Below are 27822 nucleotides of genomic sequence, written 5' to 3'. Positions count from 1 at the left end.
CGAACTTTTTCTTTTTTGAAATAAATTTCGTTTTAGTTAGAATGCAAATTGTATCACATATTACTTTAAAATTATAATCAAGAGCTGTATTATTCTTAACAATCCAGAAAAGTTTGATTAAATTCCTCTTGGATAAATTATTTAGACACTTTATTACAGAAATCATACCCCTAGATTCAAGTAGCTGGCATATATATATATATATATATATATATATATATATATATATATATATATATATATATATATATATATATATATATATATATATATATATATATATATATAAATATATATATATATATATATATATATATATATATATATATATATATATATATATATATATATATATATATATATATATATAAGCTTTAGTGTACAGGGGGTAAGATTGAGAGGGAAAACTCCTTTGTATATAAGATAATTCGCGTTCGTTTTAATTTTCAAACAAACCATCTGCTTCATCCTATATTCATTTATAAACAGGAACTCCCAGCTTTATCCTATATATATATATATATATATATATATATATATATATATATATATATATATATATATATATATATATATATATATATATATATATATATATATATATATATATATATATATATATATATATATATATATATATATATATATATATATATAGGATAAAGCTGGGAGTTCCTGTTTATAAATGAATATAGGATGAAGCAGATGGTTTGTTTGAAAATTAAAACGAACACGAATTATCTTATATAAAAAGGAGTTTTCCCTCTCAATCTTACGCCCTGTACACTAAAGCTTGACTTACTGCTCCACTCCTTTAAGAGCAAATGCTCTACCACAAAACCAGTGGGAATGCGATAAAAGTATTTTGCATAACCCATAAAGAGTGAATGTCTTATTGTTGCGAATCTGCTCTAATACAAATTTGTTAGTTCAAACGTTTCTAAAGATAGTCGATAAATAGAACAGCTGTAATTAACAACAAGATATATTTGCTCATCTCAAAAATACTTCCAGTAGAGAATTAGTAAAACACTAGATTAAATAGTGGGAGATTGAGGGAGAAGCTCCCTTATACACACATATTAATTTATGTTTGTTTCAAGTTCAAATGTCACTCTTTACTGACTTTTTTTTAATCTTTTCTTTTTATCCGATTTTAATAGGAGATAGCTTGAAGAAACAAGCATTTTTTTTACTGATTTAGCGTAATTCCTAATTTAGCGTAATTAATAAATGAACTAATCTCCTTTTTATACAATCCTAATAAGGGGAGAATTAATGCCATGTTTGCTTCTCACTCAATTGGACTATCTGTCATGGCTTTTTCTACAATTAGCCCTGACTTGATGCCCACAACTATTCCATTTTAATTCAAAAATCAACGGCGCATGATTTTAACTTCGAATAAATAGCTTTATATAGGCTCTTTTATTATTTCGATTCCAACACAGGAATCGAGTTCCGAGCTCTGCAGTGCATTGCTGCAGCTCTCAACACAGGAATCGAGTTCCGAGTTCTGAAGTGCATTGCTGCAGCTCTCAACACAGGAATCGAGTTCCGAGCTCTGCAGTGCATTGCTGCAGGTCTCAACACAGGAATCGAGTTCCGAGCTCTAAAGTGCATTGCTGCAGCTCTCAACACAGGAATCGAGTTCCGAGCTCTGAAGTGCATTGCTGAAGCTCTCAACACAGGAATCGAGTTACGAGCTCTGCAGTGCATTGCTGCAGCTCTCAACACAGGAATCGAGTTCCGAGCTCTGCAGTGCATTGCTGCAGCTCTCAACACAGGAATCGAGTTCCGAGCTCTGCAGTGCATTGCTGCAGCTGAGTATTCTGTTTTCCGCACACCAAGCTAAGATCAACCCACTGCACCACTAAAGAAAATTTTTAAGATTTATATGTATGTTTGTTTTTCTATTTGGCTAACGACAACTATTGGCTACAAGTGAGAATATTGATGTACTTGTCTCTGTCTTGTAAAAGTACTCTTTTATAGGAATTATCTTACTCTTGTAGAATATTTTAGTAATTAATTAATGGTAAAAATTTTCTCAAAAATGGAAACAGACTACCGAGTTTTTATTTTCTCAGATTCAATATGTCTTCCATCTATGGCATTCCACAAAAATAAACACAATCACCATCACAACAACACTAACAATAGCACTTAACGTATAGGCACACAGCATTTTGTTTGTCTGTGAGAGACGCTTTGTATATGAATGAAAGATTCTTTCCTAGATATAAAATCGATTTTTGCCAATTAGCATTACGTCACTCTTGGCAAAACTATAGAAAGAGTAAATCAATTAGCTATTACTAGATATTAGGGAAGAAAGGATGGACAATGACTACACACTCAATCGCTCTGAGTAAATTGTAAAAATAAAATTACTAAAACCTCTTATTATTTTATTAATAAAAAAGTGGATTTTTGTTCTGTATGGGGATTCGATACCTTAAAATTATTCCCCAGGGCCCGAGGCCACAGGGACTCAAAACTGTGGCATAAATAATACTTATTCACAGGGTAAGGATAGGAGGATCCACCTGTTAAAACATGAGAAGCGTACAGGCACCGACATATACGCAGAGTCTATCAATATATCAGAGCTAGTCAGCGTTGTAGATACTAATTTCTGGAGAGAGCTCACGTCAAAGGACTCCATGACCAAAACTGATACAAGAATTCTTTAAAACACTAAGATTGTAGGCAGAGTCTGAGCCGACAGTTCTCCCCCTATGTATACTTACCTGTGCGTGTTAATACCCTACGGGGAAACAAACCATAAAAATTTAATTTAGTTTCACCATTATCACGAAACTTTTCTCAGTGGCTATTTAAAATTTAGAAACTTCCCTTTGTCCAGGGTATCTAATTATTATTCTATCGCTTGTTGCACTTGAGAAGTTCTCAATGGATTTATTCAAGTTTTATTCCTTCTGCCAAAAGTAGATTTTAATTCTGATCATACTTTTTTTTTCTGTGCTTTTTTATGCGATAGAAACTCAGATTGTACTGGGTTTCCGTCTTCTTCTTTTTTTCACCTCTCTTCATCACTGCATTCATGAGCGCAATTTCCTACTTTTCGTTAAATTTTTTACTTCCACTTACCAACATGGAGCATTTTCCTAGAAACGCTCAAATGAGCTCAAACACATCTCTAAACGTATAATGGGCAAAGACACCCGTGGTATCATTTTTACCCATTAGTTTGAAATTTTAGAAATTGTAAATTTACAAGTTAATTTAGCCTGAATCTGAGGAAGAAAAACCAGTATGAAATCCGCATAAATAGGAAAAGGAAGTACGGAGATTTGGTAATAAAACCATCTTGCAAGAACAACCAGGACATCCAAAAAAAATCACCGAAGTACAAGGTGAGTAATCATCCATGAGTAATGTGGACAAAGAGTTGAGAGGAGGGGGCTCAGTTCCCGACACGTCTTGACAAATGATCAATTTAGAGCAGAGATTCTCAACGAGGGCTTAACGGGGACGTAACTCTTCGCATAGTAGTAGCGTCACCTGGGGGGCCTCTTCCATCCTCCCCTTAGATTTTGCAACTGCCTATATTGCATTGAAAAATGTCTTTTTTCGGTATTTTCGTTTAAAAAACGACAATTTTGCCCCCCCCCCCCCTTTTGATACTAACAATGCATTTTGCAGCAGACGATTTCTCAATCTAGATGAAATATACTTGATGAAATAGATTCTATATGCCCAATTCACATATACTTGTCCAAAAACTTCGTCTGCCTTTTGCTACTTTAACCAACCGACGCTTTCCCCAAACAACCGTATGCGTACGTATCTGCATATAGCCATCTAAAATAGTGGTTAAGTTTTACCTACATTGTAAATTCTGTAAATGCAAAGTTAATACTAAGAACAATATTGACAAATGCTTCATATTGCGTTTCTTAAAAAAAAATTTTCGAATTAGCAAGGTCTTGCCTTATTAATGTCAGCGCTATAAGATAAAGGGCTCTGCTGTGTTGGGTATTTTCAAAACTGCTTGTTGATGACATCTAGCGAACGAAACAATGCTAGCCCATTGAAAGATTTGATTTCACCTATAAGGCTTAATGTGCGAATGCTCTTCCATGAAGCTTATATTCAATGTTTTTCATTGGTCAAAAAAAATATTACGAAAAAAAGCAGGCGTACACTGCAAAACAAGGTGGCAGCTCCTCTTGGAGCCGTTTCTGACAAACTTCCATATTCCCTCTTACATCCCCCTCCCTCTGGTCCAGGTCCTTGGTCAATATTTTTCTCTTGGGTGAAATCCCTAAATAGTTGTACTAAATGGACCAGAACAGCGAATGAAAATCTTATAATGAGATCAAAGATCTTAAGATATCTAACATGAGATAACGAAAATGACCAGGGACATCATTTGCTATGGGGAGGGTGGCAGCTGCCCCCCAGACCCCAGTTTGCACCCTCAGCTGAAAGTTAGCGTCTTCAAAAATCTTATCAAAACTAAGATAGGCCTACATAATTCAAGCCTCCAAAGAATCATTTTTAGTAAAGCCTTGCTTTTACGGTACTATATGGCTCATTTTTATTTTTTACTTAGTCATTTTCACCTGACTTGGATAAACTGGCTCTAACTTTGCTCCCCCAACCCAGGATTTTGCCAAAACTACGCCCCCGAATTTGACCGTTAAGATTCGAAGATTTCGAGGGATATTTCCAAAGTATGCACTTTAAGAGGACTGCTCGCCAGTAATCCAACCGCCGACGACGTAAAATTTGGATCAACTTCTAATATTTACGGAATTATAACTTGTTTACCTGGTAGTAATCTGGGTTCAAGCTGCACACACCTTGCATCTTCAATTCTTTCGAAAGAATTCTGAAAAAGAAGAGAAAGAGTCCATTTTATCATTGCTCCGTAATAACAAGATTCTAAAACATTACTGCTTAATTAGGACAGTTTAGGTAGTGAAAGGATAAAAAGCTGGCAATGAACAGGTTAATTAATACAATTGCATGACTTAACCTTGATATTTTGACACTTTCAACCTAATCTGATTGGGCGAAGCCAAACTAGTGCAAAAAATCAAACTAGTAAGTACTAGTTCAAATCCTCAGAAATATTCAAATTGTCTCATAAAAATTATTAACATATTAGTTCAGGTGTCAGAATTATAATTAGGACAATTTTGTGACACAAAAACAAAACCGTAATAGCTGAAAACTAGTCTTAGGTTGCTCGGGCAAAGTGAAGTGTTGTAGACCTGCAGCATCTATTGGCTGGCTTTGTTGACCAAAGTGTTGCGGGGGCAATACTTAGGGCTTTTTCCTTGCTATAAATCAAGAATGTTTTATCGATGAAAACATTCTGAAAATATGTTTTACCTCCTAGACCTATCTTAGGTTTAATCATACTTAAAAACCACTTTTTTTCTTTGGCTGTTTCAAAATTTAGAAGTTTTTAGGGCAGCATCACATTATCTACAGTGTTGCCACGTTGAATTATGTAAATGAATAAGCAAACATAATAACTTAAATTTGAGAACCATTTTTGAACTTAAAATTGAAACGTTGAAAATATGTTGATTCCTGACGACAATTATATCTTCAAAGAAATGCTGCACCTTCTTAAGCTGCTTGGTGTCATATGTTCTCAACTTATGGATTGCTGATTTTTGATCCAAATTTCTCTTTTTTAAACTTACACTCGCTACTACCAAAAATTATGTCTTTTTTATTAAAAAATCAAATTTCTATTTTCTCCGAATAGTTAAAAATATATGCTGTTGCGTAAATTTCCACATAACCAATTCAAACAGCCAGATTTTATTTCACCTTCCTTGAGACTTTGAAATCTGCCTGAAATATCTGCATTATTAGACTTCACCTGAGTGTTGATACAGCGTAGTCCTATTTTAGCGATATGACTTTTCCAAGATCATCACTTGTTTATCATTATCTATTCTATCCCTACTTGAGTCTCTAAGATGGTTGAGAATCTTGACAATAAATGACTTATGGTTAACACATTCACCTGTGGTTTCTGACAATAGGTTCTCTAGCTTAGCAAAAATTGTTGGTAATAGCCATAGACAAAAAGGGTCGTATCCAGGAGTGCGAGGTGTTATGCAGTTTGATCCCCCCCCCAAAAAAAAATTCCATTCGTAAAAAAGTATATAAACACTTTTTGATGATTTTATTTTAAATTTTTACACCCACACACACACCCCTAATAAATATCCTGGATACGCCCTTGGGTAAAAATGAAACAGCACTTGTCCCAAAGTAACCACTCTGTTTTCTTTTTATTTGGTTTGTATACTAATTTCCTCAAAAAAGGTATTCAAGCTCTTAGTTCAGTATATTGTCAACATAGTGTAAAAGTAGATCTACCACCATGACACACAAATAGGAAAATTATACAGAATCTTAATTTTTCAGATACAACAGCAAAACTGTGTATGCTAACGTCAAGCCTAGATTAAAACAAATACTTTTGCGATCATATATTTTCTTTCTATTTTTGAACCTTAATGGCATATTACAAATCAGTTATATATATATATATATATATATATATATATATATATATATATATATATATATATATATATATATATATATATATATATAATATATATATAATATATATATATATATATATATATGTATATATATATATATATATATATATATATATATATATATATATATATATATATATATATATATATATATATATATATATATATATATATATATATATATATATATATATATATATATATATTGGCACAAATATCTAACACCCTTCACCTCATTTCCAGAGCGACATTAAAACTTAAAACGAAGAGAAATTACTCCGTGTATAAAAGGGGCTGTTCCCTCCTCAACGCCCCGCTCTTTACGCTAAAGTTTTTCACTGTTTTAAAAGTAGATTTGAGAGAAAGAGTCAAAGTTTAGCGCAAAGAGGGGGGCTTTGAGGAGGGAACAGGCCCTTTCATATACGGAGCAATTTTTGTTCGTTTTAAGTTTTAACGTCGCTCCTTACTTTCAGTTGAAAAAAAACTTGTTTTTTTTATTTTACGTTTTAAGATTCGTACAGTCATATAGGCCTATAGTAACCTAATATCTGCTATCCTTAACCTATATTTGTTTGATGTGATTTTTCACCTTTATTCCGTTTATTTTGGCTTGAATTGGTTCATTCATCCAAATTGTTTCAGTTCATTTTCAGATAACAAACTTTATTTCTGCTTGTCTTAAGTTTCAATACACCTGTTTACTTTTCTGTAAAAACTGTAAAAAACTTCTTTTATGGTAATGATTTCTGAACTATTCATTATAAGTAGATATTTTGAAAATGAAAAGAAACCCCGCAGGGCCGAATTCGAACATCGGAATCAAAAATATCGTAAAAAAAAAGAAAACGAAAAATAAAATCAAAATGAATAATCATTCATCAGTCAATGATTAGGATGGGAAATGTCAATGAAAAAATTTTAAAGATAGAAACTGCTCAAAGTAAACTAAAAAAAAGTAAATATATATATAGAAAAAAGTTAAAAAGGGACGCTAAAAAAGGGGGGGACCAAAAGCGAACACATACAGAAACTTGGGTAGCACCACTATCCAAAACAAAGAGAAACTAGCGAGATATTTTGTTCAATTTTCCTGTAATGAAGAAGAAAAAAGTTTTTTTATTATCTGGAGGTATAGCATAGAATGGGAGACAAGATATGGATGGGTTCAGAAACAGCTTGAAGCGATCAGAATCTGGATGGGGAATGACGTTTGGTAAAAAGGCTTTCTGTACAAGGATTTTCTATTGCACTTTTTGCAAAACTAAGGCGCAATACAACTCTCCTACGCTGTAGTTTTTCCAACCTAGTTTTACTTAGAAACAGAGCATGACACCTTGCCTTCTTTGAAATTTATTCATAGGGCTCTTTTTTGGATGGATTCAATTTTTTCCCAGGAGATACCAGGGTGCCAAACTGGACAGGCATATTCAAGATGCGGGCGGACAATAGACGTATAAATCCTAAAGAATGGGAAGAAGGACAGTAAATTTATTTAGAAGCTGAAGGAGGGAGACAGGCGTATTAGCTATATGGATGATATATTTAACATGGATATTCCACTTTAAATTAGAAGAAATAGCAACGCCAAGTAATTTAAAAGGACATAGAAACTTCAGGAGGGATACGATTAAGAAAATGGGCAAGATTTAAGGAAATAGTGGCATTATCATGGATTTAGAGCGGTTTAGTCTTATATCTAAGTCCGATGTCTGCAGCGTCATTGAGAATGCTCATAGGGTTGCTTATTCATTTCAACAACCGTTTGGTTATCAACAAGTTTCTAACTATCAAGAAGTTTCTTAGCAAGGCTGTTGAATATAACTGAAAAAGGAGGGAACCTAGTCGTGTACCTTGAGTATTCCATTGTGGACAGGGAGAAGATTGGAATAATGATTCTGGTATTTGACTACCTACAGCCTATTTGATAAAAAGGAAGCAACCAATTTCACCAGGAAAGAATCAATTTTAAATTCACTGACAAGTTTCTCAACTAATATATTGTATTTAGCAAGGTCAAATGCTTTTTGAAGGTCAATGAAAATTAAGTTTAGCCAGAAATTGGGTTTTTTGAGGATTTTCCGAATGTTGCCGATGAGAAAACAAGGCAGTGGGAGGTAGAAGTGGATTTGAGGTTCCCGAATCACCTCAGTTCAATAAGAGGTAGGATTTTTTCCTTTAGCTGATCTGCAAGGAAACTTTCAAATAGTTTCAAGCATATAGGAGAGAGAGCAATAGGACAAACATCTTCAAAACCAGACTTTCCGTCTTTCCTTTTCAAAGGGGTTATGAAACCTTGTTTCCAAATTGCTGAAATTTACCCAGACTCTGTAATTTCGTTTAAAAAAACGGATAACGGCTTTGAAAAAAATGTAGATATTTCAACACAAAATGTTGAAATATAAATAAAGCGACACAGAATGTCGCAATACCGTCTATGCGTGCCACGTTACGAGGTAAACATCTGTTAAAAAAGAGAATTATAGCCTGTATCACATTATTTGAGGTCTATTATTCAGAGATTAGGTTTCTGCTTCTGAAATATTAGTTTGATGCTAAAATCAAGAAAACACACATATAATTCGCAAGGCCACGTCCAGGATTGTTGTTTCGGGGGCAAGGATCATTTTTTTTTGGGGGGGGAGGAGTTAAAAAAAATTCCAAAAATGAATTTACAAATTTGAAAACACTTGTTTTTCTTAGTTTTCAAATTCTTCTTTCTATCTAAGATGGAGTAACAGAGAGAAACAAATAGAAAATAATCATCTATGAGATAAGATAGATAAGATATTTACTTCAAAGAATGTCTATCACAATCTGCATTTTCGGAGTCATAAAACCAAAAAAAAAAAGAACAAAAGAACAAAAAATTCATAAAAAAACACAACAACTAAAAACGGGCAAAACAATGCCAAAAACAACAATATCAGAATGGCAAAATAATTCATTGGTCAAAAATAGTAAGCGACAAATTGTCAGAAAGTTAAGAACTGAACAAACAAGAGCTAAGAGCTCATATGGCACTTGTGACGAGGTCAGAAGAGCCAATAGCTAATATGGCATGAGCTCTTACAAAATTCTAAGAATCAATAGATTCATTTAAAATGAAAATCAGAGGCTTAATACCAGTCGGGAATTATAACAAGAGCTCTGAGACACGATGTCCTTCTAAATATCAAAATTCCTTAAGATCCGATCACCCGACCGTAAGTTAAATATACCTCAATTTGTCTAATTTTTCCTCTCCCTTCAACCCCTCTAGATGGTTGAATCGGGGAAAACAACTTTATCAAGTCAATGTGTGCAGGTCTCTCACACGCCTACCAATTTTCTTCGTTCTAGCAAGTCCAAAAACACCAAACTTGCCAAAGCACTGGACCCCCCCCCCTTACTCCCCCAAAGAGAGCAGATCCAGTCCGGTTACGTCAATAATGTATCTACGATATTTTCTTATTCTACCCACCACGTTTTATCCCGATCTCTCCACTCTAAGCGTTTTCCAAGAGTTCCGATTTCCCCCTCCAATTCCCCCCGATTTCACCAAATTTGGTCGAGGTTTAAAATAAGAGCCTGAGACATGAGTATCTTTAAAATATCAAATTTCATTAAGATCCAGTCACCCGTTCTTAAGTTAAAAATACCTCAATTTTTCTAATTTTTCCGAAATAACCCCCCCCCCAACTCCCCCAAACAGAGCGGATCTGTTCCAATTATGTCAGTATAAGTATCTATAACTTGCGCTTATTCTTTCCATCATGTTTCATCCCGATCCCTCTACTCTAAGCGTTTTCCAAGATTTCTGGCTTCCAAGATTTCTATTTCCCCCCTCCAATCCCTATGTCACTGGATCCGATTCGAATTGAAAACGGAGCATCTGAGGCATAAGATCTTTCTATATATCAAGTTTCATTAAGATCCGATCACCCATTCATAAGATAAAGATACATCAATTTTCACGTTTTCCGAGATTTCCGGTTTCCCCCTCCAACTCCCCCAATGTCACCGGATCTGGTCAGGATTTAAAAAAAGAGCTCTGAAGCAAGAGATCATTCTAAATATCAAATTTCATTAAGATCTGATCACCCGCTTGTAAGTTACAAACGCCTCATTTTTCTAATTTTTCTAAATTACCCTCCCCTCCCCACCCCAACTCCCCCAAAGAGAGCGGATCCGGTCCGGTTATGTCAATCACGTATCTTGGACTTATGCTTATTCTTCCCACCAAGTTTCATCCTTATCTCTCCACTCTAAGCCTTTTCCAAGATTTCCGGACCTCCCCCCGACTCCCCCAATGACACTGGATTCGGCCGGGGTTAAAAATAAGAGATCTGAGTTACGAGATCCTTCTAAATATGGAATTTCATTAAGATCAGATCACTACTTTGTAAGTTAAAAATACCTCATTTTTTTTAATTTTTCAGAATTAAACCTCCCCCCAGCTAACCCAAAGAGAGCGGATCCGTTCGGTTATGTTAATAACGTATCTAGGACTTGTGCTTATTTTTCCCACCAAGTGCCATCCCAATCCCTCCACTCTAAGCGTTTTCCAAGATTTTAGGTTCCCCCCTCTAACTCCCCCCAATGTCACCGGATCTGGTCGAGGTTTAAAATAAGAGCTTTGATACACGATATCCTTCTAAATATCAAATTTCATTAAGATCCAATCACCCGCTCGTAAGTTAAAAATAGCTCATTTTTTCTAATTTTTCTGAATGAAGCATCCCAACACCCCCCACCCCCTAGATGGTCGAATCGGAGAAACGACTATTTCTAATTTAATCTGGTCTGGTCACTGGTAAGCCTACCAAATTTCATCGTCTTAGCTTATCTGGAAGCGCCTAAACTAGCAAAACCAGGACCAACAGACAGGCCAAAAGACCAACAGAATTTGCAATCACTATGTCACTTGGCGAATACCAAGTGCCATGAAAAATAAAAAAGAGTGAAATAAAATTAGCGTTAAAAAGGTTTAAAACAGAACACATAAAACAGGGGGAGGGAACAAAAGAAACAAACTAACATAAAACTTGGGTATCACCAGTACCAAAGAAAAAAAGGATAACTGGTGGTTTATTTTATCAGCAGTGATGGGGACAAAGGTTTTTTAATACCTGGAGGTGAAGCTACGGATGGGATACAAGAATAAAACGGGTTCAGAAACTGTATATGGCAAGCGGCGTCTGGATGGGGAGTCTCTTTTGGGGAAAACGTTTTCTGTGAGAAGGTTTATTATTGCATTTTTTGCAAACTGGAGGTACAATGTTCCTCTCCTGTGCTCTAAGAGTTTTCAGCTTGGCCTTTTTAGAAGGAGTCAGTATGGTACTTTGGCTTCTTTAAAAATTATTCTCAGGGCTCTTTTTTGAACGGATTCAATTTTTTCTGATTCATCATGGGAGATGCCAGGATGTCAAGCTGGACAAGCATATTCAAGATGAGGGCAGACAAAAGGAAGTATGAATCCTTAAAGGATGGGATAGGGAAATGTTATCTATAGGTAATTGATAAGACAATGCTGAAAGTCTCTGGATGATTTAAAGCAAATAAGCTGTTAAGATCACTGGCAGCAGCACCAGAAGACTCAGATAGGTTGAAGTTAAGCTGCTCCAGTCTTCTGTTGCACAGCTTTTTGACCTCAGAATTAGTAAACAATTCTTTAACTTTATTTTTGTAGTAGGATTCACTTGATTCACTAATTTCCCTTTTATTGTTTTTCTTAGTTTATTAACAATTTCAAACTACAAAACAGTGTGGCTCAGCATCTATAATGTCAAGCAGGAGCACAAAAATCTCTTTTGGGGAGGGAGAAATCCTCCCCAAAGAGCAAAATCACATCCTCATTTTTAAAGGAGAGCATTATCAACAGCAGTAGCTTTAATTATTATTAAACCTGAAAAAACACAGGAAGCTACAGAACCTAAGCCATAATACCACTGATACCTCTATGTTTTTTGTACTTCTGTAATAGCTAGCAGGATAAAGAAAATAATAACTGCATCAAGTCAAGTTAAGGATTAAAGTCATGTTTGCTGCTCAGCAGAAATCAAACAAATGTACATTAGAAGGTGGCTGTAAAGAGTTAATAAAAAAAACGTCAATATAAAAAAAAAAGATATTACAAGTCAAACAGCATTTTATAAAAAAAAATCAAATAAAGGAAAAAACTGCTTAATCTATTGATACTAGACAAGATACAAACTTTTGTATGGGTGCACCCTTGCATGATAAAACAAAAAGATAGAGATATAAAACAAGACTTTTGGTCATTCTAAAGGCTAATCAAATACCCTCCAGGGAAGCCAAGTTTAAAGAAAATTTTTATACAAAACCTTTTGCTATGAGTTAAGTTTAGGTTTTCTACTTTCTTGACAATGAGTTTTGGATGTTTGACACTAAAATACCAATATATTTTAGTTTGCAAGATCCATTTATTCTAAAAACAGCAAGTTTCAATACAAAAGCTCCTTGGAGGTAAAAGATTTTACTAAGATATTCATATCTCTTACTTCCAATTCAACTCAAAGCTGTAACAGTTTGTCAAAGACATTCAAAGTTAACCAAAATGATTACAATTTTTGTAATTTGATGGTCATATTGTCTTAATTTTTACAATTTTCTTTTCAATAATTTTTTGAGTAATAATAATAATAATTTTATTCTACACTTTTTTAAAACTTCTCTTCAGTTTTATTTTTTCTAGAATTTATTGCACATAAATAAAACATCAGATTTAAAATTTCTCAAACAGAGCCATCTAGTTTCCTTTTTTTATTTTTAAAGTATACGATTACAATTAATCTTTAACTTTATGAAATTTTTGAACTATAGCATAATTTTTTATCATGGAATTGGTAATTACACAGTAAAAGTGTATTTAGCTAGTTGGAATCCAGTATTTTAGTTCTCGAATAGGAAACTTCAAAAAACGTTAAAAATATTCCTACAGTTAACACTTTATTAGCCTAAGTCCTTTAAAGAAAAACATAAACAAATTTTCTCAAAGAAATAAAAACACCAATATTAGAAAAAAAAGATAAAATAAAGTCGGATAAAATTTCAGCTTAAAATACAATTACCATTAATAAATAAATGAAAACTAAAATAAATTGAAATTAAAGTTAATTGACAAGTCAAAGTTAAAATGAACTGACATTAAAGCAAATTATTACCACTGCTCAAACTACAAATTATTATGATATTTTAAGGTTTGAGGGTTTAACGAGAAGGTATCCCCACTATTATTTGTTTTTGCGTGTGTTTGTTTTAAGTTTCACATTTGACTTTATTTCTGATTGTTTTAGATTTTAACTTAGCACTTTACTTTTCTGCTTTTTTAGTAAAATAGTTTTAGAAAAAAGAAAGAAACACTTCTCAAAAACAATTCAATATTAATTTTAAAAACTAATAATTTCTTGCAGTGCAGGGAATATCCAGCCCTACTACAACTGTAACCATGACTACTACAGGCACTGTTAGTCTTACCACATAACCACTCCCAACATGAGCACTCCTAGTGGTGGCATTACTGCTTCTACAACTATTTTAACCACCAACACTTCCATCACACCCCACCTATCATAACTAATCCAACTATTATTACTACTGCTACCATTAATACTGGTATAACCTCTAATACAGTCAGTCTAATATCAGTAATCTACAGAAAATCACAGCTGCAGCCTGACAAGTCAATTCAGATTTATAATGTTTATATGCAATTTATGCAACCAAAGAAACTTTTGTTAGTACTAAAATTTTAGATTGTAAAATTTTATAAGTGTCAATAATTTTGATTTTACTGAGCTCTGCTATTCTGTTTGCACTGATAATAGTTTTTAAATTCAGGAGATAAATAGTAAAAGGTAGGTTGTGAGCTACTACAGATACCATTGATACTAATACAGACTTGAATAGAGCCAGTCTAATATCAGTCCAATTAATACCAAAATACTCCAGTTTATGATTTCAATATTCAATTTATAAGACAAAAAAACTTTGCTTATTCATAAAATTTTACATTTTGAAATCTGATTCGCCTCAGCACTGCTATTCTGTTTGTATTGCTAGTAGTATTTAAATTTATGAGATAAGTGGTAAAAACCCAGTTGTGATCTTCTACAGCTATGATTAATACTGGTACAACCTCTAATATAGTCAGTCTAACATCAGCCATTTAGAGAAAACAACAGCTGCTGTCTACCATATCAATCCAGTTGATGATGTCTATATTCAATGTATATGACAAAAAACTTTTGTTGTTCATAAAAATTTACATTTTGAAATCTGATTCAACTCAGGAAAATCTAGGATAATTTTTTTTTCAACATGTAAACTTCAACAAAATATTTCCCTACATTCTAGCCTTTTTAGATACAAGTATTTTGCTTTTTTCTTAGATTGAATGTATCCAGGGCTTAGATACTTTTTTTAAGTTTAAGATCCCATATCCATAATTTTTGGCAGTATTTTCCAAATTCAGGATAAAGTTTCAAGTGTATGCCCAAGAATTCTTTGGGTGACAAGCTTGCAACTTGTCCCTGTAAAAAAGACCCAGCAATTGAAAAGTGGATTCTATGCCATGTGTGCCAGCAATGGCTCTGGAGAACCTTGACGATAATCACTGCTGATTATCAATGCAACTAAGACTTTCAGTGCTGTATATGGTTAAAACATTAAAGTTCACATACTTATTAAGAAAATTTGGACAAATCCAATGGTGAGACAATTCACTTTCTAGGTGGTACAATGGAGATTTAAAGCAGTGATTAGCTGTCTGACTATAGAATATCTTACCCTATTCTGGTATATTAGTAGAGGGACAGGGGCAACTATATACTTTTTGGAAGAAGATAGGTATTTATGATTATTTAAAGTAGTTTTCAGAATTTTAAAATTATTTTCAAAGTCCCTCCCCTCTTCTGACCCTTAACTAGCAATCCTTAAGGCATCTTTACAGCAATATAGACTATTCAAGAACCACTATAATGCCCTAGCAGGACCAGCAGTTGAGTATAGCAACACTAAATATGACATAACTTAACTGGTATATTAAGAGTAACACTAAACACATTCAAAACCCCAGAGAAGGGCAACCAAGATGCTGGTATGTAAATAACACAAATCTGACAAAACTAATTGAATATTAAATACCCTACTAGAGAGCCTAGCCAAACATACCAGCATGACATGGAAAAAGAAACCAAAAACTCTACCTTTCCTCACCCCAAAAATCAAGAAACTATGCAATAGGAAGAAAAAACTTTGGGAGAAGTTTGTGAAACAAAAAACAACAACAGTATACGAGAAGTACAAAATCGCCAGGAATCTCCTCAGAAAAGAAACGCGGAAACTCACTGTAAACTACAAAGAACATCTGGCCAAAAATGTCAAGGAAAACCCTAAGTTATTCTGGAAACATATCTCCCTACATAAACCAGGCAGACACTCAGTACCGGACCTGGAGAATAACAGCTCAGTCTCTTCCTGCGCCTCCGAAAAAGCTAACCTTCTGAATAAGCAGTTTGCCTCAGTGTTTTCTAAGGATGACCTCCAGTTAGCCCTCCCACCAGCAGAACAGGCTCACATTGCCTTCCCAATGTTACACTCACCAATCACAGTCGAAGAAGTAACCAAACAGCTTAAGGAGCTTGATGCCAATAAATCAACTGGACATGATGGTCTGAGCCCACGACTGCTGAAGGAACTAAGCCCTGCTATTTCAACGCCCCTGGTAAAATTATTTAACTTGTCACTAACACAAGAGAAGCTTCCAAGGGATTGGAAGAAGGCAAAAGTCATCCCAATTCATAAGAAGGGTAGCAAAACTTCAGCAGCAAACTATAGACCTATCAGCTTTACCTGTGTGGCATGCAAGGTCATGGAGAGAATGGTGAACAAATGCATCATTAACCATCTTGAGGTTAACTCACTCATCAGCAGCAGCCAGCATGGTTTTCTTTCTAAGAGATCAGTGGATACAAACATTCTTGAGTCTTACAGTCTTGTAACTGACCTAATAGAAAAAGGAGTACCAGTGGATATAATCCTGCTGGATCTAGCCAAAGCTTTTGACAAGGTTTGTCACCACTACCTCATTCACAGGCTATGCACCCTGTCTCTTAGTCCAAAAGTGATCAGTTGGATCAAGGATTTTCTGAGGGACAGAACACAGCAAGTGAAAGTGACCAATGGACCAAATAGTTACGCACTCTCTGATGAAGTCAATGTAACCAGCGGGGTCCCCCAGGGCAGTGTCCTGGGCCCTACCCTGTTCAATATATACGTAAATGAGCTAGCCCTTATCACCAGTAACAAAACCACTCTCTATGTGGATGATTCAAAACTTATAGGTCCTGCCAATACCCCTTCTGCCCGACAATCCCTCCAAAATGATCTCAACCACATGTGCTCCTGGGTCAAAAGATGGTTGCTGGAATTCAATGCTGAAAAATGCAAGGTCATACACTTTGGACACAGCAACCCCCAGCAACAATACCTAATTACCCAAAATCCTGGATGTCACCACATACTGGAGCATGTTCAGGAGGAGAGAGACCTTGGAGTTATTGAAGACTCCCAGTTGAAATTCAGCTCCCACTCACAGAAGATCTCAGCCAATACTAGCAGAGCCCTTGGTATCATTAAACACAGCATTACCAGCAGAAGTAGACATGTAATCACCAAGCTCTACAAAGGACTGGTAAGACCATGCTTGGAGGTGGGGACCATCCTGTCCACCCCTCGATTCAAAAAGGATAAGGTATTGCTTGAGCAAATCCAAAGTAGGGCCACTAACCTGATTGCCGGTATGGAAAATAAGCCCTACAATGAATGGCTGAAGGAACTCAACCTCCCCTCTTTAGTCTACAGGCGGAAACGTGGGGATATGATCCAGGCATATAAACTACTCTCTACCAATCAAGAAAATGAGCTCCTGGAGATTGACCCCTCCAACATAACTTGAGGACACCCAAAACAAATCCGCAAAATTCATGCAAAGACTGGACCAAGATGCAGCTTCTTCTCAAACCGGATTGTGAACCTCTGGAACAACCTCAAGGAGAACACTGTTTCTGCTGAATCAACAGATGTATTCAAACGCCGTCTGGATGCTGAGTGGAGTGACAAACCATGGAGATTTGACTGGGATGCACCAGAATCTTCCACCAGAATTTAATCAACCACGTATGCAACTGTCATCACAAGGAGTGATTCAACAGGATCAAAAGTCCTTATTTCACTCCAAGATGTGATTTAAGGTAATTTAAGGTAATTAAACTCAATAGAAATGACTTGACTAGAATTTTTTAGTAAATTAAAAGTTCTTCCTCTTACTTAGCTAGATAGAATGTGAACAGAAATCTTGATACATTTTATAGCCTATATTGTTTCTAAATAGCCATATACTAATGCTTGTGTTGTACATTTTATTTTAACCCTTAAAGTGACATCTTTTGCCTTATTCTTTTCTGTTAGAAGATGGTTACCAGAATTCTAAAAACTACTTTGATTTTTTTAGACACTTACTTAGGCTGCATTATCCATACAAGCATTTGACTTGACTTTACCCTCCCCCCCCCCATCCCTATTATAAATTCTCCACACATTTAACATGAATTAATTTAACAGCATGCAAGCAATATTCACCAGCAAGAGAATTCATGGAGAATATATGAGGTAAAAGTCTAGAATAGCAGCTCTTCAGAAGGAGACATATTAGAACAAAAAAGAGAGACATTCATTTTTATAGTCTTGTTCACTTTTTGACAGTTCATCCCCAGCCCTTGCCTAGTAGCCTTTATATTGCCCAGGGCTATATTAAAAAAGGGCTATATTTAGGGAATTGTCCAGAGTGTTTGGTGTCAACAAAAGGAATTTTAGAGAACTTTTAAGGTACTGAATAAACAGTGGTTAAATTACTTTAAAAGAAAATTGAAAAAGCTCAGGTATAAATGCTACCTATATAAGCAAAACAACACAGAATGAATAGATTGAATGTTATGCCAAAGGGATTCTTAATGAAACCCTTTCAAAATTCATCTGGCCATGTTTTACAGTATGGTTGTTGATGAAACATCAGATGTGTCACACAAGTCATAACCAAGTATTGCCCTTTGTTACAATTACAATTGCACACAACATGAGGATTTTGTTGGTTTTTTAGACCTACACAAATCATGTTAATCAGACAGTATTAGAAACTTCAAACCAATCATTAAAGAAGAAATACTTAGAAATGTTGCACTGGATTTTCTTCAATCTCTTGTGCTAGACTTGGAAAATTGTGTGGGCACTCATAGCATTATGGTGCTAGCCTATAAATGAAATTCAAATAGTAGCAAACATTGACATGTTCTCTATTTTACAACCATGCTCCCATTTTATCTTTCTATATTGAAAACTTCTTTGGTCCAGTGTTAGAAACTCCTTTGGAGGTATAAAAGAAATGGTTATCTTTTTTGGTGCTTCTGTAAAATGCAATTACATTTAAACCAGATTAATGAAAGTTCAGATACCTGGCAGGTTTGAAATGTACTGAATTGAAACACATGATTCCTAATTGCAGTTAGTGGTAGAATTCCCTAAAATCATGGAAACTCTTGAAATCATCAGCAGCTGAGCAGAATGACCCTCAAAGAAGATAGCTTTTTCTCTTATGTTAAATAGGCCTACCACATATATACTGCTGTTAGCATTATTCTTGTTAAAACTGGTTTACCTGTAAATTGAATTGACATATACATAATTTATGTTATACATTTACACATGAAGAGGGGTGTTGGTAAAGCTTAGTAGAACTGAAGTTGTAATGTGTCAATTATATTTATTCAGGATTTGATAAAGTGAGAATTGTTGTTTTTAACCCTTTTATATAGCCAAAAATAAAAGGAGAAAATATCATCTTAGAGGGTCTATAATGTGCTCAAAATTGAATTTCTAAGTAATGTGATTAGAATATTCAGACAAAGCATAAAAAAAGGCATTGATGTTTACTTTATCTATAGGTCAGTAATAGAAATTACCCCAAATTTATCAAATTTGGTAAAATTCTAGTTAATTGACTTCTTGCTATCTTGGAAAGGGTTTAGGTTAGGAAAATAAAACTTTCAGGGATGGGTCTACAGGCTAAAGTATGTCCCAGGAAGGTATTTTGAAATACCTACCTCCACCCCTTCTCCCTCTAGAGGGCCCTGACCTATTATGACCTTTAGAAATATGTGTATTATAAAAGTGAAACCTTGCAAAATAGATCTTCTGCTTAATTGAAGCATAACAATATTTTTTCTAGCCTCTTAACTTTGCTCAATCCTATTTTATAAGGTTTTAAAGATGTGCAAATACATTTCCTAAATTTTGAAGAAAAAAAATTATATGGCTCAAAATTCTACTCAAATAATAGGAATTGCATTTTCAGAACAAAAAGCAGAGAAATAGCAACTAGTAACAGAAAATTAAGGTAAAATGTTGTTTTGTCAAAATTTCAATAGGTATAGATGTGTCATGTAGGCAAATTTCAGGGCCCTCTAGAGGGAGAAGGAGAATTTTACCTCAAATTTTTTGCAATGAGCCATCCCCTTCACAAATCCTGAATCCACCACTAGCTAGCCTAGTCATTACTAATTTTACCTTGGATTACTTTTGTTATTGACAATAATGGAATGTTCAGCCCTTTCAAGGGCTCAAAATTAAATTTGCAAAACAGTCAATTAGTCAGTTTGAAAATGGTACAAAAAATGCAACCAGTGGTTTATTCACCATCTCCTTGCTAAGGTGGTAAAACTCCTTACGTGCATCTTCTTGACTTTGGGGTACATTGACAGGTATGTTTCCCTAATCATACTGTTCCTGTAAGTTATCATGAAAAAAGGACTTACGACATCAGACTCAGCATCATCAATAATTATGTATGATTTAAAACTTTCCATACAAAATATTAATTCTCATTTGTTTCCAATTGTCGGTGAAATTTATTCTATTTGAACAAGTATTACTAAGCTGCTGCCATCTTTATCATATTATGGATTTATAGTTAGCGATATAAAAAAAATTAGAGTCCATATTATTTTTTCAGACCAGCGAAATCAGAGACTGTGTTTTAGTTGGAATTCTTACATCTTATAAAGCAACAGTACTTTCCAATTTTAACAGTACTAAGTGTTCAAAATTCTAGCGGAAAACACATGCTCTTCGCCGTGATTGTCTCGAAACCTCCTTTTTTTGTTAGCAGAACTAAGATAAAAACATTCTATTCTGTCTAAAATCTAGTGCAAAGTCAATGTCAGAAGTCTTTTACAACATATCACTGTTGTTTAATCTCTGTGTGTAATCTTTTTAATTTCGCTGTTGTTTACCATTGTCAATAATTCAAGGGTGGATTCGAATCATGAGTAAGACATATTTAAATTTGCTTTGTGCTAAATTCTGTGGTAAAATTACCAACCCATTGTGAAAGTTCTCAGTAGTATAAAAATAAAAAGAAGGTTAGAAATTGGTGGAAACCTCCCATCCTTTCCATTTCAAGGGTGGCACTTTGATCTTCTATTGTATTTTTACAAAGAGAACAGACAGTTCCAGAACCCTTTCAGATCTATTCCCAACACTCTAGAGCTCCTTAGACAACTGGAACAAAAAGATAAAAGCGTAATGAACCACTTACTCGCAAAAATCAAAAAGTTAAATTATTTATGTTGCATATACATGTTTTACCTTTGGTAGATAGAAAAAACTGTATATTTGTAAACAGAAAATGTAAGAAAGAAGAAGTAGACACAAAAGAGCTAGAGCTAACACATTAAAGTACAATCGGTCTTCAAAGTAACTTTGGAGACGATATGGATTTATGAGAAGGATTAAATAAGAATATTAAGCACATAAGTTTAAATCTACTTTGCAGAATAAAGCCGATTTGGCTGTTGACATAATCTTTGTTAACCAAAATGACCATATTTCTCCTTAAGAATTACTATGGTATCTCTGATGGACAACTTTTGTTCTTTTTCATATGTTTGATGACCCTTTGACTTAGTCAGCTTGTATCTGTTCTCCCGTGAAGAAAGGGAGGGGAAGCATTTAGGAGTACACCTTTCGAATGAGCGTTCTAGATCAGAGGGGCAATACTCAACCGTTGTTTAAGTCAAGAACCATGTGTCTCCTACGTGTTGCTTTTTTTCCTTCGACTACTTCGTATGGAAGAGCAACCAGCCCCTTCCCAACTATTTTTGCTGCTGGACCCCCGTACCCTTCCCCTGACATCGGAACAGAAATGTTTAAAATTGTTTTTAGGTCCATTAGCTATAACTCTAGGAATGGCATGAACTCCTTTTTGAGCGCTTGGGAAAAGGGGCACTAATTTTGCAATTGCTTGCAAATAGTTTTCATGGTGGAAAAAGGAACAAGTGGTGGAAAAGTGAGAAATAGAATAAGGGATTTTTATATTAGAATTTGTTGATAACTACGTTCAGGTTTGATTTTAAGAAAACTTTTGACACAATAAATCATCAGCTACATCCGATAAAAACATATGGACACATTTTTCATAAAGGCCAGATTCAAAGCATCTTTCCCATAGAAAGGACGGGTTTTGTTAAGCCAGAAACTGTTCAGATTGAAACTTATATCCCAAAGTCCATGTGACGTGGCAACCCGAACGCACAAGAACAACTTGAAAAGAAATTTGTTTCACTCTTGGTGTCAGAAAAGGGATAGAAATTGATATAAATTTTTCTAGATAGAAATTGGGCCCCAAATATGGAACCCAAAAATGACTCCAAATTTTTCTTTTTTGACTGTCTTGGAAATTTCCAGAATCACTGCCTGGGATAAAAAGAACAATCGTTGCCTCAGCAGAGAAAAGGGTATAGGGTGGTCGAAAAATGGTTTAAAAAATTGCCCCCTAACCTGCCCCCTACAGTTTGCAAATTAAAAATATAAAAAGAAAATTAGTTTTTTTTTGGGGGGATGAATACCCTGGGAATCAGTCAGGAAAGGTAAAAATTTGTTTCCTGATCAGCTTAAAAGTTATTATCTAAGTTCATGGGTAAAAAAAAAACTCAATGCGCAAGATAATAGAGAGAAAAATAAAATTACAATTCCCCAAAAAAGAACCAAAAACTTTATTTCACAACGACTAGAAACTTACACCCTTAAACCCCTAGGTCAAGATGTACCCGTACGCAGAAAAACTAGGCTGGGCAGCAAATAACTCAACAAACAGAAACCAAAAATGTTTTTTTGATTGGCTTTAAAAATATATCTTATAAGTCATCGGGTAAAGTAGAAAAATAAGAAAACAGCCCGAGTTGCAAAAAAAAAAACAGTAACAATAGGTTTCCCAGAAATTAGGTCCCCCCGCCCCCCAAAGAAAAAGGTCGAATAAACTTTTTTTGAGCGGCTTAAAACTTGAAGCTTGTGGGTTGGACCCACAAAGACCAAATGGACCCTAACGTATCAGAAAAAGTTTGCTATGTCCTTAAAAAGCGCCAACAACCTTTTTTCCCAATGGACTGTAAATTTTGAAAATATTTTGCACTGCCCTAAAAACAAGAAATATTTTAAACATTTTCTCTTTTATTGCATTGGAAAATAAATACTAATTATAAGTAAAGAAATCAAGGTCATTGTGTCTGAAACAATTAATCTACTTCCATTAGTTCTTCCCTGTATTCAAGATCCTTATCGTAATTTTCTTTTCTTTGGGTCCGTGTTTCGACCGATAAAAACCAGACTATTTAAAATGCATATGGTTTTCGGGGCTTTGAGAGACGAAGGGAGAGGGGAGAAGGAGGTGGATCCCCTATTATTCGTGAAAGATCTTATTTGCAAATCTTGAACAGAACCTTGACGAGGTTTGTTGTTGACGTTATCAAAAATAAAAACAAACTACTTGAAATACAAATCGTTGTCAGTAAAGCGTAAATCATGCTCTAGCCTTTAGAAGCTTTGGGCTTAATTGTGACAGTCTCTGTTCTTTATATAAGTTTGACTTAACTATCTTTTATATTTCTGTTTTCGTTTTTTTTTCATATATCTGTTATCGATAGGTTTGACGTGATTATTCGTCTTGATTTTTGTTGGTGTTGGTTTTTATTTATTTATTGATACTGTTATTATTTATGTATTGATTTTTGTTTGTGTTGGTTTTTATTTATTTGTTGATGCTAATATCCTGTTTATTTAAGTTTCAGTTGTTACAAAACTTTATTTCTGGTCATTTAGGTTTTAATATATCACTTTACATTTCGTTCAAAAAAATATAAAAAAAACAACTGATAAATGAACCTTGGACTGACCAATGGAATAGGCGAAGAATTAGTTAATTTCTGTAATGTAACTAATTTCTGGAATAATAGTTAAGTTTCAGTACAGTTAATATAAATAACTTGTGACTTATAAGAAATCAAGTGGCAAATATCACTAGAGGTAAAACAATAAAAACGCTTTTGAAGCAATGATCTGAGTGGGCTTAAGACCGATCCTTGCAGATATGAGTATACCGTAACTAAAGGTTAGTTATTAAAACAAACCGATTCCGACAATAACTTCCGAGATATATGTAAGGTCACTAGTTGTGTGACAAAAATAAATTGTCTTACTCTGGAAAACAACCTGGTAATGCCTATGAGTATTTGAAAGATCAGTTTTCGACAAGGAGTAAAGTAGGCTTCATAATTAGCATAAGGACAGTAAACCAAAATAAAAGTAAGTGGATTTGATTGTTTGTCATTATGAGAGGCAATCATCCATTGTTAGAGTAATAATTAAGACTTCGTATAAGCAACCTGCCGTTAATGATGCTCGATACCACAGTCTTGGAAAACCCTCTCTCGACCTATGTGCTAACTAATTTTCTTTTGTTATTATTATTAACCAAACTGTCTACATCCAGATCTCTCGACTTGTGAGCTCTATGTAAATCTCTTGGCGTTTCTAATCGAAGTTTTTTTTCTACATGCTCCGTTCTAATTAATATTACTATCATAGGATTTTTTTTTCTACACTACAGTCTCTGCTAACTGGGGAGATTCGTTCAACTGTATTTTTGATTACTTTATACTAGCTTTTTTAACTGTCGGTAACTTATCTTAGTGCTTTTGCTAGTGTTTTCATTCAAAACTCATTGAGCGTCGGTTGAAAGGGTACTTCAATCAATTCAAATTTATTGTTTACTTACCCCGTCGATTTCGCAAAACTAAAATTGAAAATCAGTTTCGTGTTAGGGAAAATCTATTGCAACTTTCACACATAAGATGCCTAAACTTGGAGAAGCCGACGCACTATACCAAGCCATCATAACAGACACCATAAAAATGCTACACAGCAACAATGATACACGCCAATGCAGTCTTAGCTACAAGCTAGGAGAAGCCACGAAATCCCTCACATCCTCAAGTGGGGGCACAATGACTTACCCGCTTGAACTTGTAATTACTAGAAAAGTTTCGTGTATTGTTCAATCAGTAGCTCAGACCGTTTTGCGCGAAGTAGAAGCCAAAACAGATAATTCCAACGATTCAAAACTCCCATTTTGACCCCTTTTTATTGAAAAACTGAAGTCAAATGCCCTAATGCCAAAAGAATCGTGCTTTTATTTAAAAAGAGGTCACTCTAAACGGGGATAAAAATGCCGACTCAGTCCTGAAAAATACTGCCGCCGATCTGCCAAGACCACCAAACAAGTAGAGGCTGCCTCATTGCTCCGGGAAATTGAGACGGGATCCATCCTAAAAAGTGGAACAAATTTGCGGCAGGTACTAGCAGCAGGGGTTTACACTGCAATTACTATCATGCAGACAGCAAACCTACCCAAATCCAAAAACTGACAAGCATGAAAAAAAACATAAAAAAAAATGGAGACGAGCCCTAAAACACCATCCCGTGGAAATAACAGAATACCCCTGGTTGCCAAGCCTCAAAGTCAAGCTGATCAAATGAAGCTCCAGCTAAGCCTCAAGAAAAGCTGTTTAATGCGTGTCAACTTCCTGAAGAAGAAGAGCATAGACGAATATGCACCTCTTCAAACAAATAAAAACGCAAAAATACTTGGCATCACATTAAGTAACGATCTCTCGTTCGGAGATCAAATTAGCAAGATCACAGCAAAAGCAGCTGGTTTTCCAAAATCCTTCGCGAATCTCAGAAGGTTTAGAATGACAGAGCAACTGGTGCTATAAAACTAAGTCCACGCCCGTATTAATGTATGGCTGTCCTGTCTGGCACCTGTCACTTGCAGAGAAACACAAAAACCAATTGGAAACAATTCCAAAGAGAACCTTCAAAATAATTCTTGGGCCAAATTACAAGTCTATGAGCAAAGCTTGAGCGAACTCAAGCTCCCAACCCTAGATAAAAGGAGGCATGAAATGCTGATGAAGGTTGAAGCCGATATCCTCAAGTCCTCAACACACCGATATATCCTGTCTTCATTTACTTCAGGGAACCACGCACACAAAACAAGGTTGGCAACTCTGAAAGAGGGGAAAAAACTGTTAGAATGCTTACACACTCAACGACAAAATTTTTAAAATCCTTCGTGCCCTACTACGTCACGTTTTACAACAACAGTGTCCCGAAGTCGAGGTGATGATTCATCATTTGTGCTTTTTTGTGTTGCGCATTTTTGTGCTTTTGTTTGACGCTGTCCATGTTATTGTGTTGTGATAAAGGGATCGAAAAAAGATTATTATTATTATTATTACTATTATTATATTACCCGTATTAGGAAGTTTAAATGAGCCTTCTTTTGTTGTTGAAAGTTTTTGTTCTTATCTTCTACTTTTTTCTTCTTCCTATTGCTCAACAGCGTGCTTTCCATTTAATTACCTTTTGTGGATCACAAAAACAAAAGAATTATTTCGGCAAAAATTTCATGATGATTACTTTTTATGTCCAATATGGATATTTTAATCCCGTAAACATTCAATAGTAATACTACGATATTAAAAACCAATTGCTGGTTGTATACCTTTATATACTCATTTAGAATTCAAATTTAAATAAACTAATATTACAGAGGCAGACAGAGGTACATTAGAAAATTGCCATCAGATTGAACAATTATAAACTAACAGAAATTCTGTGTTCGGGTTTCTTATTGCGATTAAATAAAAAAAAGAAAAAGTTTTTTTACTCTTTCTCACAACTCTACTTTTTAAAACAATAAAAAACTTTAGCGTAAAGAGCGGGGCATTGAGGGGAGGACAGTCCCTTTCACATGCGGAATAATTTCTGTTGGTTTTATGTTTTAATGTCGCTCTTCACTTTATGTTAAAAAACTTGTTTTTTTTATTTAATTTCTGAATGTTTTTGAATTAATGTAGGTATCAATTTTAGATTACCGTAGATGGATAATTAAAACGAAATTTGCATATTAACTTTACTTTTTTTGGCTAAATGGCTTTCTCAAAGTTCTGATCGGACAATTTTGAGGAAAAGAGAGGCTGGGGAGGGGGCCTAGTTGCCTTCCAATTTTCTGGTTACTTAAAAAGGCCACAAGTACTTTCAACTTTATTCACGAACGTTTTTATTAGTAATAATATACGTAACTTAAAAATTGCTTATTTAACGAACTTCTACATTCCTAATTTTTTTACGTATATGCGGGGAGGGGGGGGGGGATTCTTCCCTCGTCAACACCCCCTCTTTACTCTAGAGTTTGTATATTGTTCCAATTCTTTTAGAATGACCCCTGAACCACAAAGGCTGTTTACTTAGAATAAATAACTCTTTTGAAATTACTAAAAATACTTTAGCGTAAAAAACGAGGTATTGAGGAGGGGACGAAACCCCTCATATACGTAATGATTTCTGTTTGTTTTAAGTTTTAATGTTGCTCCTTATTTTCAATGGAAAAAAAAACTTTTTTTTCTATTTAATTTGTGAACCTTTTTGAATTAGTGCAGGTATTGATTTTAGATTACCGTACATGGATAATTAAAACGATATTTGCATGTTAATTTTACTTCTTTTTTTTGGCTAAATGGCTTTCTCAAAGTTTTGATCGGACGATTTTGAGAAAAAAGGGGTGGGAAGGACGTCTAGTTGCCTTCCAATTTTTTTATTCACTTAAAAAGGCCACTAACTTTTAATTTTATTTACGAACGTTTTTATTAGTAATAAATGTACGTAACTTATAAACTAACTTATGTATCGAACTTCTATATTCGTATGTTTTTATTACACATATGAGGGGGTTCGCCCCCTCGTCAATAACTCGCTTTTTACACTAAAGTTCGAATTTTGCTCCAATTCTTTAAGACCAACCCCT

General features: G+C 34.7%; 1 protein-coding gene across 1 annotated transcript in view; it reads right to left on the bottom strand.

Annotated features, from left to right (window-relative positions):
• Nucleotides 1-20538, bottom strand: part of LOC136035288 (myotubularin-related protein 10-B-like) — a 118288-nt gene extending 97750 nt beyond the window's left edge. The window contains exons 1-2 of the mRNA XM_065716972.1: nt 20435-20538; nt 4801-4861 (exon numbers count right to left, since the gene is read on the bottom strand). Coding sequence (XP_065573044.1) covers nt 4801-4861; nt 20435-20485 — 112 coding nt within the window. The 5' untranslated portion in view covers nt 20486-20538. The remainder of the gene's footprint in view (nt 1-4800; nt 4862-20434) is intronic.
• Between the last annotated feature and the right edge of the window lie 7284 nt (nt 20539-27822).

This window comes from Artemia franciscana, chromosome 14, assembly GCF_032884065.1.
Source record: "Artemia franciscana chromosome 14, ASM3288406v1, whole genome shotgun sequence".
In the NCBI taxonomy this organism is placed as follows: domain Eukaryota; kingdom Metazoa; phylum Arthropoda; class Branchiopoda; order Anostraca; family Artemiidae; genus Artemia; species Artemia franciscana.
The sequence above is the reverse complement of the archived record's forward strand: the minus strand, read 5'-3'. Positions and strand labels throughout refer to the sequence as shown.